The sequence below is a fragment of the Gallus gallus genome, chromosome 1 (assembly GCF_016699485.2).
Source record: "Gallus gallus isolate bGalGal1 chromosome 1, bGalGal1.mat.broiler.GRCg7b, whole genome shotgun sequence".
In the NCBI taxonomy this organism is placed as follows: Eukaryota; Metazoa; Chordata; class Aves; order Galliformes; family Phasianidae; genus Gallus; species Gallus gallus.
Genome location: NC_052532.1, coordinates 10,139,242 through 10,158,876, shown reverse-complemented (window position 1 = coordinate 10,158,876; position 19,635 = coordinate 10,139,242). Strand labels below are relative to the sequence as shown.

Below are 19,635 nucleotides of genomic sequence, written 5' to 3'. Positions count from 1 at the left end.
AAAGTAAATTAAATACATTGGCAAAATTTAAGAGGCAACTGACAGTAAGGGGAAGTGTTTGTCTTGTGTGCTATATTAATTTTACATTCTACAGAAAGCCCTTTTTCTCACTGGCACAACATTGAACATATTAATGGTAAAACATTCTGGGATACCGTGTGATCAAATTCTACAAATTAAGTCTAGTGATTTTGATAGTTGCTCCAGACTTATACCAACATGCTCAAGTTTATGATACTTTGTTTATAAAAGCCAGACTAGAAGCACTACTGATTATATGATGGAAGAATGAAACAAATAAATATTTTACTGTCCTACTGTCTATAAAATATGAATAAAGCTTCAAGAAATATCATGTAAACAAAAAGGAAATCAAGCTGCCCTGTTTGAATTATTTCTCCAGTAGTTAATGTGAATCCAAGATGCTCTTGAACACTGCTAAAAAAACAGCCATATAGTGAGGAAAGACGTCAATTCTCAGAAGAGCTCTGAGTGAGAGAAACCAAAAATGTGGAGAAAATTCCAGGTGCTAATTGCTCATCCTCTTTCATGAAATATCCAGTTTCCAGGAAATACTGAATAACTATATTCTCCTCAATACACGCTTACCACTGCATGATTTAGTGCAGCTATGAGAGACTCACTCTTTTCAGTGCAGTGAGCCAAAACAAATAGAAACTTCAGAAGACAATTAAGAACAATTCTTTCATTACTCACAAACAATAAATAACATCCTTCTACCATTTGACAAGTAAGCTACTACACATTAAATCTGAATGGTAAAATTTATTCCATAGGGAAAAAAAGAAATATATCTTTGTTTATCATTCTTTTGTCTTAACTTTAAGTTAGCAGTGACATTGTTTATCATTCCTTCGCCTTAACTTTAAGTTAGCAATGACAGAAGTGTATGTGCTCTTTTTTAATGTAAATCTTTAAAATATTGACAAAAACAAAACAAAACAAAAAAACTACACACAAAAACACAATGCACCACGGATGTTAAAAATGGTAGGGAAAACATGAATGCAGAGGATACTGTTTTGTTATAAATACAACACATTTGAACTATTCTTTAATCAAGTTACTCCACTATTCTATCTGCAAAGTACTTTTGATTTAATCATGACTTTTGTTGAATGTTTTCTATTCAGAAAGTTGATGTGAATGGAATTCTGCCTAGGAGAACTATTCCTCTTGCTTGTCTTCTTTCTTTTGTTGTTATTTTCTGGATAACCATTTTTATTAAAGAAATACAAATGATTAGATGAATTAATTAAAAACACACTTTATATTTTTGTCCATGGATGAATAGCCATTTTAGGTGCATATATATATTCTCATAAGAAAAAGGAAACACTTATAGAAAGAAGAGACCGTTTATGTGACTATGCATAAAATGTTACTAGAAAGAATTATCACATCTGCAATAATAGCTGAAAATGTAAAAATTAAGCAGCATATATTTCATTTAGCTTTAGTTGCCTAAAGGGAGCTGTACGGTCTAATGCAATCTTCTTAAAGTGAAATAAATGAGGAAGACACTCCCAGTTGTTGAGATAGAGGTCTATGATAGATGAAATGAATTGCCCTTGTGTAGATGCTTCTTTTTCTCTATTGCCTGTTGACTCTTTTAAACTGGGAAACTAAAATTAGGCCAGATGAATTCAGTCAAGTCTGATTTTAGGGACCTTCACCAAAAAACGTGTGTGTCATAGAACAGAACTGGACTTGTGATTCATTTGAAAGGTGTGACTAAGAAAGGTGATCCGAAAAAGAGATACCTAGGTGACCAAGCCAGGTAAAGATCTTTGAAATGGCATATATCCATAAAATATGTGACACAGTTGGACTCTCGCCATACTGTCTTACCCCCAGTGCAGAAGACAAAATGCTGGCACAGGTTAAGGAAGACATATCAGAATACTGCTCACCATGTAACTCTCTCTGGCTATAAAAGGCATGAAAGAATCCTCTTTGATTCCTTTTCTGTTTTAAGACTGATGGAAGGGGTCTGAGATACGCCTCTGCCCTTGCACAAGATTACATTCATTATGTGAGAGTGAAAGATTATGAGAGTATATTATAAACAGTCCTACTGTACTCCCAATGCTCTCTTGCTTCCACTTTTTGATAATGCATTTAGCTTACCTTCTATTAGCTTCCCTGTCTGCTCTGCATTGCCCCCAGGCAAGACCTTGGCAATGTACGCTCCAATTTCTCCACTGCTTCCTGGAATTTCTTTCCCACCTACGACTCGGATTCCCAGTCCATTGCCTGAGATCAAAAGAAACAGGAAATTTTAAACAGAGATGAAGCAATTAATAATTCACTGAAAGGAAAGAAAGAGTACAAATCATCAGTAGGATTTCATCAAAAACTTCTGGCTGTGATCGGAAGAATAAGGTCCTATCCATTACATTTTCAAAGAATTAACTTTGAGAGAGTTAGGAGCGTTTAGTTTGCTTTCAATGCAGGAAAACATTTTCTTGAGTAAATACTGTATCGCTGGCATCACACATACAATTCATCCACTGAAATTGCATTGAAGTCAATCCTGCCTTTTTCTGACAGCCCTACTGTACTGTAAAATGACAATTTGCACAGCAAACCTATTTCAAGCAAACCTTAATTTGCAGTATTAATTAAATTCCACTAACATGCTAGAAATCTATGTGAAGTGTGGATTCAAAAGATAGCTTTATGATATGCCAAAAACATGAATACAATTTTGCTGAAAAATTATAGTAGCTGAGCTTTTAGAATCATACAGACAGGTTGACAGATCACTGAGATTCTGCTGCAAAGCATGTACATTTACATCAACCTCTATTTAGTAGATACTGATATTTTTCTAAAATATTTGCTTTTAATTGACAGCTTTTACAGAAGAAGATGTACAATTTATCAGAATAGAAAACAGCCTACAATCACTTTATGGTAATGCACTATTTTAATCTGACATATTTTCTCTTTTCTTTAAAAATTACAGAGATTAAAACATTATGTTCACTTTGATTTTCCTAAATGGAAAGAATCAAATCACTTCTTTACATAGAGAAAAAAAAAAAAATAGGAGTGGAAACAAAAGCTTAAAAATAGACTTATAAAGCTAAACTTATGCACCATCATGCTACCATGTTACTTTAAAAAAAAAGCACTTTCTGTACAAAAGAAACCCCCAAACTTATTCTTTGAAGAACAAGAAAATCACACAAGAGATGATTTACACTTCATTTGGGAATATAAAAGAGTTTTTACTCATTTTTATTGGAACAGTTAAATAATTAATTTTCAAATTATTAAATTTATAATGTAAACCAGCGTAGTGATTAAACTAATCAGATATATCAAGTTCACCACACAGTTTCTTTGCAAAGCTGCATCTCTTTAGATTTATGTTATTCCCAGGAGTACAATTATTGTTTTGATAGCTCAGCTCTGAGATCACATTAGAAGGCAGCTACTCACACTGAGCTCCCGGCCACAGAAGTTTCTACTCATTTTTCTACCCTAGCTTATCTAAGTTTATATCCTTTGTGACTCAGCTTTCCTCATAACTGCATATGAGACATTTTCCAAATAACCATTTTATTTTCTTTTTAATCACAAACAGCACAACAAAAAGGAAACAAATCCCATAGCAGAGTCACTATGAAGTTGGGAATACTCAGCATGAAATTCATACCATGAAACTTCTGAATAAGTTCGCTGAAATTTTTTGTTGAAAATTTTAGAAAATATGTCCTCTCACTACGTATGTCTTTTTTTTATTTTATTTTTATTTTGAGGACCTGACCAATATCTTTAAGAAATTCAGCTTCTTGCACGCTTTTACTTCTGCAAATGTTGAGTACTGCAAATGTAGTATAAAAGAATGCAAATCTTTGTCAGACTCTCTTTGGACATGATGAGTGAACAGCTGTTTTAACAGCAAATTAAGAATTGGAAAAGCATAAATATTTGAGCTTGAGGGGGACCCTCTGAAGTAAAAATGCAAAGATGTCTATATAATCAGCATAAAACAACTTCATTGAAATACCAAGCTAATTACAGGCACAGGGAATCACATAGAATCACACAAAATCACACAGAATCACAAGGTAGGAAAGGACCTACCAGATCATCTAGTCCAACTGTCCTCTTATCACCATAACTACCTATTAAGCTACTAAACCATATCTCATAGCACCTCATTCAGATGCCTCTTGAACACTGCCAGGGATGGTGACTCCACCACCACCCTGGACAGGCCATTCCACTGCCTGACCACTCTTTGAGAGAAAAAGTTTTTTCCTTATATCTAATCTAAATCTCCTCCAGTGCAACTTGTGGCCATTTCCTCTGTTGCCTAGGAGAAGAGGCCGACCCCCTTCTTATCAAAACCTTCCTTCAGGAAGTTGTAGAGTGCAATGAGGTCTCCCCTGAGCCTCCTCTTCTCCAAACTAAACAATCCCAGCTCCCTCAGTCGCTGCTCACAAGACTTGTGCTCCAGACCACTCACCAGTTTCATTGCCCTTCTCTGGACACATTCATTAAATTTCTGCTATAAGATACATCCAACATGGTAGTTAATACTCCTTTAATTATAAGCTCAGCGTGGATGATACTCAATTAACTATATTGCTGTTTGGCTGTTTCTAATGCAAATAATTTGATTTACAGATAGGATATGGTGTTCTAAACAATAGCTATACTGGCACTCTGGAACTGTGCTATTGGGAATTCTAATATTGTTTTTTGTTTAGGAGAGGGTGTCATGGTTTTATGATTTTTGGTTATCGGTATCCCACATCATAACATCATGCAGTGTACTGGGAGTTAAAGAGCAAATGCTCTAGTTCCAGGTACTTGTCTGGAAGAGAAGAATAACTATGTTCCCCAGAAGACTGGTTGAATACTGTTATCATTCCTGCTCAGGGGAACAGATATAAGGCCTGTAGGTCACCTGACCTGAGTCTTTCCTTCTTGTCTCGTCGTGCTCGCTTTCGGATTGTCTTGCTGCTGCTCCCGACTGCATGCAAGGCTTCAGTATTAGTGTAAGGCCTTTAGCTCTCAGACAATCATCCTCTCAATTATATTTGATTTTATTAACAATTATATTGAATTACATTGTATTATAGTGTGTTATTGTGCATTCCGATCCTATATTTAGTAAATTAGTTTGTTTCTTCTCAGATCATAGCCGCTGTTTTTTTAATTATTCTTTTTTTGTGGGGGGTCCCCTGTTTCCCTTTTCCGGAGGCGTGGATTTTGCATAAAAATCCCTCTGCCCCACTAGTCACGGAAACGGGCCGGACCAGCCCGTAAACCGTCGACAGAGGGAAGTAATTATTCAGTGTAATTTGAGTAAACTGCATAATTGTTTTAAATTAATTATCTTATTTCAGCGAAAATTTGAAATTTGGCACCAGTAAAGTTTATGTTTCCTTGGGAAAGCAAACCCACTATACCAGGTGACAAATGTTCTTTAAAAAAGTTGAAAACTACAGTCTTAAAAAAGTTAAGTATCTCATTGCACAAAGTGAATGAGGACCCACATAAAAGCATCCACCCTTGGGACACAGAAATTCACACAGACTGTGCTGTGCACTTTTCTAAGAACCACAGACCAAACATTCATTAAGATTCATTAATATGTTCTAAGGCTGAAGGTCACAACTGTGAAATATTAAACTAAGTAAATCCAAACTAACCATATTCTTACTCCACAACACATGCACACATGCACACATACAAACTTACTTTTAACCCACACAACCACTCTATGAACTTTTCAATATATGAGTAGGAATGGACTCTTTCATCACATTGAGGAATAAGTCTAGAGGTTCAGAGTTCTGTTATGACACACTACATCAATCTTTGTCTTTGATATCCTAATTGAATAATAATGGCAGAGAGGTGGTTTGTCATGCCAACTATGCTCGGTTTCAAGGGTAAGTCTATGGATACCGACTGTAGGTAACCAAAAATCGCGGTTGACAGAAATAGTTCTGATCATAGAATCATAGAATCAGAATTACTCCGGTTGGAAAGGACCTGAAAGATCATCAAGTCCAACCGCAGCCTAACCATAGTACCCTAACTCTAACAACCCTCTGCTAAATCATATCTCCGAGCACCACATCCAAACGGCTCTTACACACATCCAGGGATGGTGACTCAACCACCTCCCTGGGGAGCTTATTCCAGTGCTTAACCACCCTTTCTGTAAAGAAGTGTTTCCTAACGTCCACCCTAAACTTACCTTCATGCAACTTGAGGTCATAATCTTGATCTTGGCTGATCTTGAAGGTCTAAGTTGTTTGCCTATACTGTTGCCAATAGAACAAATTATTTTCAGTGCTAATATTTGAAGCTTTTTATTCCTATAGACTTCTTTGAAAAGTCTTTAGATTTTAAAGTTTTTAGAGTCAAATGTATGACTAACGTACTAAGAAGGAGCATGCTTGCTAAGGGACAATCATACAAGTGAGTCTGTTTGCAAATGTTCTTCTTGCTGGACAAACTGAGGAAATTCCATTTATTTGATTTGTGTGCACTAAATTAGAAAGCTGTATTTCATTATTATTATCTTGCAAAAATGCTACTAGAAGAAATAATTTAACTTACAAAACATTCATTTCTTTACAGACTGAAAGAGTGCATTAATGTTTGCCCATAAGTGTTTGATTCTGGTTGACAAAGAAGAACGGCTTGTATGTTGCAATACTGTCTCATATGAAGATGGGATTTCAAATCTGCTTACGTATACTATATATATTGAAAATATTTAACTCACTATTTCTGTTTGCAATGACATTGACCAATATATCACACTGAATGGAGATAGCTTAAAAGTATCATCAAACATACCGTTTCTCAGATCTCCTTTTTCTGTCTTTGCTTTTGTTTTAGTCTTTGAGTCTTAATTTTCATCTCTCAGACTACTGTGATATATTCAGACATTAATCATTCTAGTTTAGCTTTTCGGATTACTGAACTACTATTTTGTTCTTAATATGATATAAGATATGTTAACCGACAAAAATGGAATCTGTGCTGTGAATGAGAGATGACACTTCTCTGAACTCTAACTATTCATTTCTATGGAAAATATCTTCAGGAACACATCTCTTCAAAGGGAATTTTACATACTTAAGATCCAACGCTTTTTAGGATGCTTCAAAGCTGGAAGACTCTAATTAAAGGCAACTGTTTTTACTGATATCCCAAGACTGTGAGCCTACCCTTCCATTTAATCTTTATTGAAGACTTAAGATGCAGCACACTAAGCAAAACAGAACAAAACAAAAGCCTGATTCTAAACTTTAGTAAGAGAGATCATACAACTAAATTTATTTTATAAAATGATAAACAAATATAGATACTAAATCATTACAATTAGATTATGAGCCATTTATTTATATAGTTGAAAACACAAACTCAAGAGCTTCAATGAATATTTAAAATGCTTAATAAAAGATGGGTTTTCCCCCAATTATTATACTTTATGACTGTCAAAATGACATTTTTCTCATAATTTCATCTCCTTGATTGTTTCAGCAATGTGTATTCACATATGTATATTTGAGTAGTGATCAACAAATTGGAACTGATAAATTCTGTCACTGATGACCTTGCAAGCATCACTGTGGAATTGTTTTAATTTTTTTTTTCCGTTATCTCCAACACGGGGTACTTTGCGTTCACTTTGCCTTATTTATTCTTAACCTGTGTAGCTCAGTGTTCCTCAGAAAACTGTGAAATCCTATCCCCTTGTATCCCACAGTAGAAAGACAAGAAACATGACTCAGCTGATGCAAAATAATACATTTTGCTGGAGTAGGCTGACCATAAGTTCTACAGTTATGGTTTGGTCATTTTTTGCCATTATAGGGATAATAAAGATCAGATTGCTTGCTATCAGTTGCTGCTGCTCTGTTCACATGAAATCTTACCATGTTTTTACTATGTAAAATCTATATTTTATCTATGTCTCGAGATATAGAGGCATACTGTCTCTATATCTATATAAATGTATTGATTTGGATTTCTAGTGCCTAAGGTCATGCCCTTCAAGACAATAGTTGAACATCATTAGTTATTTCTCTTGATTTCTATGTGTTTTGAAGTTGAATCTTTACAGAAGTAAACTGGAAAAAACTGAACTGGACATGAATTGAAAAATGCCCATAAGGGCAATGACAAGTGTCCCTGTGTAATTTGGAATGGAAGATATGTTTATGTTTCAATATGGAAATTCATCATTTTGTTTTGGACCCATGACCCAAAGCACAGACATACTGCCAAGAGAAGTAAAAAAAAGTCAAAATATGGTTTTCATCACTTTCTAACACTTCCAAAAACAAAATTTAAAACCAGACAGCTGAATCATAGCAAAGAAGGACAATGGTGATCTTTTTTGGGATAAGATGCAGTGGCAGCCATTAGAAAAATGCACGAGGACAAGGAATGAAAGAGATATTAGGCACAAACAATTTTGCAATGTGACAAAATATCATGCTACGGCATTGAGAACAAATCAATCATAACAAACAATATGAAGTCTTCTGACTCTATCTGTCTGTGAACAGAGACTGAACATATCTTCTTTGTGCTCATTTACAATACAATACACATCATCTTCCCATTCCTGCTGCAGTCTTATCTAGACATATGATAGGGTTATAGTAGGTCCTCATCTGTTGGAACAATTTTACACCACATTTCACTGCCTGAATAGAATTGTTAGCCACGGGAAACAATGAAGATGTAAGAACTCTCTTCAAAGAGTTCAGATTTAAAAGTGAAGAAAAGTAAACTATTTACATATCATTGTAATAAAACAATTTGGAAAGTCTAGAGAATAGACAGAAAGGAAATATGACAAAGCAAGCAAAAATAAGTTAGGTCAGGTATTTGGAAAGCAACAGGAAAATAAATGTTTATAATCAAATCCAGGATAAATTTTTATTTGCATTATTATTTGGAATATGGATATTATTATATGGAATACATACTATAACAAGCCATATTAAAGCCTGGTTGCCTAGATAGGTACAACATTTTCAAGATTGTCCTCAAGAGAATTATTTTGCACTTTCTAAGCTAAACTCACTTAAATGAAGTTGTTTCCTGAAACCATGATTAAATTTCCTCAGTTACTGTACTTCTTAGCCACTCACAGTTAAGGCATAAAATATACACGAGGCCAAATCCTGAACTGGTGAAATTCGTTTATATTCCAGTTGTTTTAATAACATAACATGGATTCATATCAGCTGAGAAACAGTTTCATGATGGTTTTCTGGTACACTGACGGTACACTGGTTTTCATTCTGAAAGAAGAGATCATAAACTACTTTACAATTTAGCCTCTTGGGCCACTTACTATATCTCTTGAAAACAAGAGACAAGCTTTCTTTTTGGATAATTTGTCACATCAGAATTAGATTACTCATGTGCCATTTATGATATTATGTAGCTTTAAAGCTATGAAAAAACTATAGGTACTGATATTCATCTGTGTTTACTAATAGGCACCAATGGCTCAAGAGATGCCAATGACTGACAGTTGAGCTCAATTATTTAACATGTTTTGAGCTCTCCCATCACAATCATCTTTGCTATTTAAGGAGCAGAAACAGACTTAATGTAAATATGGCATAGTAAATAATATATATGTATATACTGGCAACAGTATAATGTATAAACTAAGGCTCTTAGGAAGAGAGTAATCCTATTTTAAATTCACAGAAGCATTCACTGCTTCTTTGGCTGACTGTGGCTTCCAGACTGCTGGAAGTTATGAGAACATTAACTGTACTTACTCCTGTCCTATGTTCTTACATAAAGTGCCAAACAAAGGCTGTGTTTGACCTAATGAGACTGCTCTAATATTTACTGCATTTGGGAAAGGTTTGCAATTGTCAGTAAGTGGTGACAATTTGTACTTGCTAAAAGTCTTTTCCAGGGAGATGTGTAGACGTGTCCAATATAGAATAATGCTTCTGGTAACAGCCCTGGATGCTGTTAGCCTTCTTTGCTGCTAGGTTGTACCGTGTGTAGCTTACTGTCTACAGTGACATTCCCCAGTGGCCTCTTCCGCAGATTTGCTTCCCAGCCAAACAGTCCCTGCCTTGTGACGTTGTATGGGGTTTCTTCTCCACAGAGGCAGGATCTGTATTTGTCCTTGTTGAATTTTCATTCCTTCTGCCTGTCTTGGTCCCTCTAAGTGGCAGCCCTGACCTTAAGAATTTTCCATAATTCAATGCCATCTCTAAGTTACAAAAGTTTACTCCATTATATCCTCCACATCATTGATAACAATATGAAATGAGGTAAGTCCCCAGATTCACTATGTGCCCTCAGGAAAAGCACAACCCATTAACCGCTGCCCTCTAAATCCATCTAAACAGCTTTTTAGTTATCACATGGTCCAGCCATCCTGACTACAGGTAAATGTAATGCTCCAAAAAACATTACAGATTCTTACAAGAATGAACCATGGAAGACAACCTTTAATCTGTTCAGACAGTATGTCAGTCAATCATATATGGCTTCACTGTAAAAAAAATAAAAAACAATTTTCATGACATTTTTAATTCTACTGAATTAGCTTTTACCTTTAGTTTTTTAATGTTCTTCTTAACAAGGGGAAAAATTTGATTAATATTTCACATATAATGAGTCAATTCTCTCACCGTAGGAAAGAGTTACATAAATGATGCTCTGCTCATGTATCACAACTTAATTAGTATATTATGAGTCTGGCATATTAGTGATTTTTTATTACAATGCAAATAACAGGTCAGTTCTAGGAGAATGTTATCAGTTATCTTAACATCTTGGACCAAAATTTGAAACTATTTGGCTTTATTTAAGTATTTTGTAAGTAGGTTTCCAGGTTTTGACACTATCAATATTTTGTTAAGGAAAATAACAAGTAAAGACTTGAAGACTTACCAGATAATACCTAAGTTTTCTTAACTTCAACTTGGTGTGCTGACCCTTTATTACAAACACTGCATAACATCCCCTGGTACGACAGGCTCATACAAACTTTATACAGGTGTTTATGTAACTAATCAAACTTTTTTTTTTCTTTTTTTTTTTTTTCCCAATACACTTCTCAAAGCAAAGAAAATCTGTGTGATATTTGTGCAAATGTGTACAGGCAATGGCTAAACCAAAGCTTCTCTTTGGGGAGTGTGCATATCATGGGGAACATTTATGGTACACGGTCAACATTTTGAGGAATTTGTAGGAAAGATATCACTGCCTGTTTTTAAAGGTACCCAGTAATGCCTCAGTACAATTCCTCTTGAAGGAAAATCAAAAGAATATCTCACCCAAATGGCTCTGCTGCACAATGCAATTAACTGACATAGTGCTGCATAGATAATTGCCATGAATGAGGAAGAGTTTATGAAACCATTCACTGTAAAATATCCTTCTTCCAAAACAAGTAACACCTGCAGCCATTTAATTCTTTGTAGAAAAACTGAACTCTCCTCCTTTTCTCAGTGAGAAAGATACTATATATTTGGGTATTTAATTCATTAAGAGGTGATATGATATGGATATAAATTACAGAAGATAAGTGAAGGAATTGTAGTTCCTCTGTCGTTAAATTTCAAATTAACTTTTGACTCATTGCTTGGAAAAGTGCCTAAGCTGGCAGCAGGACAGACAGAAGCTTAATGTGCATTCTCAGAAGAGCCATCACAGTGCAGCTGTTCATGCAGTCCCACTGGAAGGACGGCATTGCCATTTGACAGTTCATTTCTTACAACCACTCATTCTGTGGATATGGGCCAGCTTTGTATCTGTAAATAGGGAACTGTCCACTAAGACACGTGCTGAGGCCTTCAGTTCATTTCAGATGCTCTCTCCCTGATGACAACAGACACTACCGAATGAGTTTATAAACTGTATCCAAACATTTCTCGTCTGCCTTGAATTTAAACTTATGTCTTTAGGTAAAGATGTCCCATTACTTCTGTTGTACCATCTTAGGAAGGTAATAAATCAAATGAAAACAAAACAAAACACAGAAAAATAATGCTTCTACACTTTAAAACGGGGCAGTTGACAAAGTGATTTTCAGTGCATTTTTCTTGTTCGGTTGTTTGCTTTTTTAGAATATCAGCACAATGACACTTGACACGCTGCATCTTATTTGTAAGATATATATTTGATATCTCAAAAAAAATCTTGTAATATCTATTGCAGAAGGAAAATGGTTTATGAACTAAGTATTTTACTAATCAATTAGCTGCTTAGTAAAATTAATCCCTTAAAATACTCTTTTTGTGACAGGGATAAGGATAAAATATTTATCTGCATTGTTGCTTTAAACACTGAACTCTTCATTTCCATAACTAGAGAATTAAATTTTCTTCATTTCAGTGACCAGTAAAATCAGATATCTTAACCTGACTCATCCTGCAGCCAGATCTCCTGAAAGTGTACACCTAACACATTTCAGAGAACTGCATAGTCTGTGACAAAATAAATAGCGCATCATTCTCAGCATGTTACCAGCACCCTGCTCTGGAAAATGTATCCAAATCAAAGGGCATTTGTTACTTGGTGATGTGGAGCAACGTGGTCCTTTCAGCATACATCTTCCCCACATAGTTTGATTGTTCTATAGCTTCTTCATACACAAGCCACAGGCATTCATCACATCTAATTTAAGATCTCTACAGGACCAAAATCTCAGTCTAACGCCTAAGCACACTTTGTGCTTTCTTTATAATCAAGACAGAAAAATAGTGATATTTGCTCTAACTGCCTCATTCTAGTGTAGTAATAATAGTGTAATTATTATTTTCCATAGCAAGTATGTAAAGATGGGAACAGAGGGCCTTCATTTTCCTCTGAGAGTTGCTAAGATCAGTCATAGCTTCCCTGAGAAATGAAAACCTTAAACTCTGTGGTATCTCTGTGCATTTAACCTTCATTAGTTGGACTTCTGTCAGTTTTGTCCTAATGTCCTTGACAGTCATCCAACCAATGACAGACCTCCCTGAGTATCTCCTCTTCTAGTTCTTTAAGAGAAAATGCTGATCTGTGTTAGATGCAGTTAGAGATTGACAGATGCTATTTCAGCATCTTTCAATCTCACTCTTACATGCCTGCTTTCCTTTTGGCTTTCCATGAGAAACAGGGGGCCTGACAGAACTCTAACTCTCAGTAATTGCAGTGATTTGCTTCTGCATCCCTCTGCTGCATTAGAGCTATGAAAGCAAATTGCACGTTTATTATCAGTAGACAGATTGCTCTCTCAGTCACTTCCTCTTGTGGTCTCACTGAACTTTCTTAAATGGGTATTCATACACTGAAAAAATGTGTAAACAAATGGAGCTGCCAAAGAGATTTCATTTCATTGCATTTCATTGCATTTTTAACACACACACTAGTGCATTTCAAATAACGTTAGTTCAGGTAAAAGGTACATAAACATGGTATATGGTAGCGTGGCTGTAACAGCTCTGTCTCTTTCTGTTTATTGACTTTAGCTTTTGTGCCACATCTCTGATAAGGAGAGAGTGCTTGAGGGAATTATGGCTGTTAATTACGGATTAGATCCTTCCCCAGTGACAAATGACTGCTGGAGGAGGATATTCTTTATGCAAATTATTATCTTAGTTCTTCACAATGCTAAAGCAAATCAAAAGGATAAGCAACCATCTGTGAGAGTCTGAGGACATGAGATGACTTTTACACTTTTATCCTAAGTCCATGATTACTATGCCATATTCAGTATGGCCTATGACTGTATTTAATGTGTTGTTGTTTTTTTGTGTTGTTGTTGTTTTTTTTTTTTCCTTGATTAAACATCATATATTCACTGTACTTCAGTATTTTGCTGTAAGAACTTTCAGGTGAAAGAAGTCTAAATATAAAGGTGAAAGAAGTCTAAATATAAAGGTGAAAGAAGTCTAAACATACTGGCTTATTTGTTCAGAGACTGTAGTGGTGTGGATTTGATACAGAAAAACACTTCTAATTCTCCTCCTCTTTCTCTCTGAATAAGCATCCCATGAGCTGTCATGCTTAAGGGACGTGGTGCTGGGTACAGGAATTAATAACAGTTATGAGAGTATGAGGCATCTCTGACGTGTGTGCAGCCTTGCAGGTACCCTGTCATCCTATTAGCTGTTTCACTGACATCACAGCTAGAGTGAAGATTAGGGACACAATCTTTTGCACACAGTCTAATTCTCTCTCTCTCTCTCTCTCTCTCTTTTTTTTTTTTTTTCCCCTACTATAAAGTTCACAGCTTTTTCTCATTTGCTTCTCTGCTTTTTTTTCTCATCAGTATTGAAGAGGATGTTCCAGAACACAGACAGCCTGCCTGCCCACAGGTACATTTTGCACAGGACAGCCCACATTTGGAAAGGGGAGAAGAACTGTGACTGAGTCCCCACTGAGACAAATCTGCAAGAACTATTTTGACTTTCATGCACTCCTTGTACAGACCTATTGAGATTTGTCTACCTAGTTGGGAAGAACGTAATGTAATTTTTTCTCCTTGCAGCATTTCCAAAGGCTCTGGCCACATTTTAATGGTATCAACAACCATGCCCTCCCTTGCCTTCTTCAAATTTTACTATGAAGTGTTGAAAACCAGAAGAGCAAATGCTGGCAGAATGAAACAGTGCTTATTCTGGTAATGCTAAAGAATCCAAAAGAAACAAGGGAATCTCAGTGAAAACAGTGAGTTTCTGGAGCATTAAGTAATGATACATTATCATTCAGCTATCACTGCCATCACTGCTTTGACAGCTCACCAGAACCATGATGCCAATTCTTTTTTTTTTTTTTAATGTTGTAAACTATTTGTCTTTGCAGAGAAAATCCTTAGTGTTTCCTTCCTATCCATCAGTGTTGTCTGAGGAAGGGACAGTGCGTACCTTGAACAGAATTGCTGTGAGTTTTAGGTGATGGCATACGCTGGAGAACTAATAACCCTCGAAAGAGAGTCGACGTAGCAAGTATACTTTTACTTTTCACTCAGAGCTACTGTTCTCTTGCTACCACAATTTTTCATTCTTAAACACCTCATTTATATGCTAAAAATTATGATAAATGCTTCAGTGTGTAAAATTATGCCAGATTACATAAGAGACACCAAAGGCATCTGTATCTTTCATTAAGCAAGAAAGCAAATAAATAGAATTCATGTGCACAGAATACATAATAAGAGACAGTGAATTTTATAGGAATTGGGATTACTCTTACTATTGATATTCATAATGAGACAATTTCTGAAACCCTTATCAGGTAGTAACCTCCACTACGGTAAGCATGTGGTGAGACATTAGAGGGGATACAAGAAAAAGGTTTTTAATGATAAGGGTGGTGAGACACTGGAACAGGCTGCCTACAGAGAGACCCCTACCTGGAGACATCTGGGGTCAGGCTGGAATTCAAATTATTGATGGTAATAGAAGGATGAAATTTGTTTTGTCCTATAGTTGTAGCTGTGGTATAGCTGGTATACACCCATGCTGTGCCTGTGCTTACCCAGCATACACTATTTAAAATACACTATTTGTGTACTTAAATGTTGATCTATTTTCCCCATGGAGAATCTGGCAGTTTTGAGAATCTCTCCAGGCTGTTCCTGCTGTTAAATTGACCAAACTGCATGTACACCATTTAAATGATCAGTAGAAACTATTCTTGCTTGTGTAGAAAAAAAACCACATAGGACAGTCTTTCGTGCACAGCTAGGACAGAGGATGCTTTGTGCATGCTGTCAGACAATCAGAGACAATGGATGATGCACACCCTGCAGTGAGCACACAGGATCACGAGTCCTGGACGTGAGTACAGCAACTAAACCATTCAGAGGGTCTTATCCAAGGCAGCTGCAAGGATATTTGGACAGAGACTTCCACTGTCAACTGGACAGTGCCTGGCTGTCCTCTGAGGAGATCCAGCTACAGCCTTGGGCATTATCTAGTTTGTTTTTTTTTCCTTACACTCTTCCTGTGCATATGCAACAAATATATGGCAAAGAGATAAACAAAATGATTCAACACCTCAGTTGGTACTTTTGACAGGAAATAGAGTAAGGGGGAGAAAGGAAGAGGAAAAGGAGAGGGGGGGATGGAGAAAAGCTGGGGAAGAGAACAAGAGAGAGGGAAGAAAGCAAGAAAAAAGAAAAGAAACCAACCAGCCAACTAACCAAGCATGTCATCTAGATTAATATACAAAAACCTTACTTGTGTCTAGCTGATTAAATGAGGAAGCTGTGGAATAATTAGAGTATATGTTGTTTAATTTACCACTATTTTAAGAAATTTCTGTTTTGTAATAGATTTCCACATCTGCCTCGCTGTCTGGCTAATATGGAAACCTACTAGAAGTTTGCTGATACCAGTTAATCAAAGTTGAATTTTTAAAGCAAATAAAAACCACATGTGCAGCTCTGGGAGACCCCACTTTCAAAGTTTAAGGCTCAGCAGAAAATGCTGCATGTGTAAAGACATTTTAATTCTTTAATTAAAGAATTAATTTAATTCTTTAGTTCATGGGCTCTGAGAGAGGGGGAAGGAGTGAGTTGTGAAGGCAAGGAGTTACAGCACCTAAAAGATGTACAGTGAGTGAGAAACATGACAAATTCTTCTGGTTCAGCTCCTTCCTACTGGTACCCTATTTCACCCTTGCGTCTCCTCTGCAGAATCTGCATTTCAGCCTTCTAATAATTGTAGGGAAATCAGTATATACACCACACAGAAGCATGTATCCGCAGGGCTCCAAGAATTTATCTGGATTACAAACCAAAAGTACGACTGCACCTGGCACAGTGATACAATACAGCACAGCTACAGCAGCGAGCAGTTCCAGCATGGACTATGGAACCTTGAGGGAATATTCGATCCTGTGTGATCTCACACTGAGCAGAGCATTAATAAGTGGGAAACCAAGATCTACACCTTGGTTGTCCAGTCATCACTTACAAGATATTTCCCCTGATGCATGGCTGCCAGCAGTGCAGCTAGTGGAGAATTTGGAACATTTTAAGTGTAACTAATTTGACACAGGAGACTCAGGCCTTCAGCAACATTAAAACATGAACTACACAAGGTTGTGTGGCTGTCATTCCACTTGTTCTCATAAGAGAACAGCTTGGATCACAGCATTACTCATCACTCCCCAAGGCAAAAAGTCTCCATGAGGACACTCCTGTTGGCTACAAGGCCCCAGGCAGGGAAGGCTCACAGAAGTGAGGAGCTGGATGCTGCTTTCAAACGGTGCTGCGTGGGTGAAAGGGTCCTGATGTATTCTGAAATCATCAGTGGGTGTTACACTGACTAGTAAGAAAATGCCTGATAATATATACAGAAAATTCATGTAACACCCTAAATATGAGGTAGATGCAAGGAGTGGGAGTGATCAAGATTTTACTGCCAGAAACCTAGTGTAAACAATATTTAGCAATTCAAGTGAGTTCATGCCACTTTCTACTTAATGCTCAAGGGAACACCAAAGCTGGCAGTCGGTAATTACTTCTGCACAGAAACAGGGTTTGACACACAGTACTGCAATTCTTTAAATGGAAAGAAAGTCTGATGGTTTCACAACAAACCCCCTTAGAAGCACGTATCTCTGAAGGAGACAAATGGCATATCAAAAAATGTCTGAATTCTTTGTCAATACTAGATGTGAGTGCAATTCCAAAAGCACCATCAGACAGACCTCACCCTTGCAACATTTGTAATTGGCAGCAGTTTGCAACCTGATACCTGAAAAGGTCAGACTGCACTCCTGCTCACAGCTGGGGGGGAATGGACATAACTTCTGCCACTTTCTTCTCCTTTGCAAGCAAAATCTTGTTTGAACATTTGCATGAGTGATGCAAAAATCTGAAGTCCTGAGTAAAATTTCCCTATGTGAAGATATCACAGAAAAATGGAATCTTACTGTTCTGATAACCTCTTCTGTAGAAAAGTCCCAGTAGCTCTACAGAAAGAATAAAATTCTCAGTTCTGTTCCCGTTGAATATCTACATAAGCCTACCCATTTTTCGGATTCCCCTGTTGAATATTACTGAAGCTTCTCCTGCAGAGAATACAGAGTTATATCAAAAGCAATAGCAAAGCAGACTGCTGATATGTACATTACAACAGATTTTCCCTCTGCTCTTAATGTCTCCATAACTTACATATCTCAAACAGATGTTGTGACCTTTTGTCTGCACTGCTGCTTTCCATTACAACCAAATAGCAAAATGTAAGATGATTACTGAATCTCCTGCTGCATATGACACTGGAAAAAAAATTTAATAAGGCAAATGATTTCAAGAATCATGCTAATCAATTAATTAATATGCCTCATACAGGGTTGTTGCTGTTTACCTGAAACTGTGTGATCCTTTGGGTCTCTCAGTAGTTTGAGCCTTGCATGAGGGAAAATGTACTGCAGGGGCTTCCCATTTATCTGAAGAACACAAATATACATGTCATAAAGAGATAACATGACATCAATTGTAACAATAATTTTAGACAGTTAAAACAGAAACAAGCAAATAAACTTATTTCATGCGGGGAAATATCACAACTTCATGCCTCAAACATCCCCTGTATTTCAAGTTATGTTTGTCAGACCAGAAAATCCTTCTTCAGGGGAATCAGTGTTTGCTTCCGAAAAAAGCTGAGATTCAGTTTCAATATAGCAGTTGTTCTCTTCTTATTTCCTAATGACTGGAAGGTGATTTCTGTCATCCGCAGTTTTTCTTAGCATTAATCCTTTGTCCAAACAATGTATGAGAAGAGAATAAAAAGCTATACAAGCTCTGTAATTGTTATAAAATACTGTCCATACAGACCTAAACCAAATGGTGGTGAATGGGCAAACAGCCATAAGTTACTGCTCTAGTTTCATCAAAGCCAAATGAACTAATGTACGTCCTCATCAAATCTTAAAAGCCTTTTAAAAGGCCTGACCTAACACTTTCAGGACTACTGTTTATGTAATCATGAGTGGCAGTCACTTGGGCTAATACTGCAAAATGTCAAAGCTGAAAGCAATGCATCTCTGCAATATGTGTTCAAAAGCCAGCTACAATGACTACACCTGCCCTATTGAGATGGGCACAGACGGGGCCAAACAGCATGTATCAGCCCATCTATCAGAGATGATCGCCATGTATTCACAGCAAAATACCCTTGCAGAGTGTTTTAACACTCACACACCTCACATCCATCACACACTGTCTTTGTCTGCAGTTTTTATCTTTCAGAAGCAAAGCAGAATCCAGCATCTCTGCCGAGCCTGAACTCTGTAGCCTGGTTGAGTGATGGGAGCAGGGCTGCCTGGGGCTGCTTACAGCTGAGTGTCAATGAGATGGGACCCGCAGTAGAATTCGGGAGTTGGTGAAATAATGTCAATCAGTCTGAACACATGGAAGTCTGAATCTATCAGCAGCCTCCTGTCAGGTGGTTATTACTGTTATTTCTGGTTAAGTAGCATTTAAAGGGACTAAGGTCCTCCTGAACTAAGCACTTCAAACTCAGTCTCTGCCCTGGACAGCTGATGATGTTAATGGATAGCATATAGAAGTGACAGAAGGGGAAACAGAGAAGTCAAGTGACTTGCATAGCTCAGTCCCACAGTGAGCAGGAGTTCATA

At 36.8% G+C, this 19,635-nt stretch overlaps 1 protein-coding gene across 8 annotated transcripts in view; it reads right to left on the bottom strand.

The window, feature by feature from the left end:
* The window catches only part of PCLO (piccolo presynaptic cytomatrix protein), a 330,682-nt gene that overhangs the window by 110,859 nt on the left and 200,188 nt on the right, over positions 1-19,635 (bottom strand). For all 8 annotated transcript variants that reach the window (XM_040665411.2, XM_040665421.2, XM_040665430.2 and 5 more), the window contains 2 exon segments: positions 18,363-18,444; positions 2,152-2,277 (listed from right to left, as the gene is read on the bottom strand). In XM_040665411.2, the coding sequence (XP_040521345.1) occupies positions 2,152-2,277; positions 18,363-18,444 (208 nt within the window).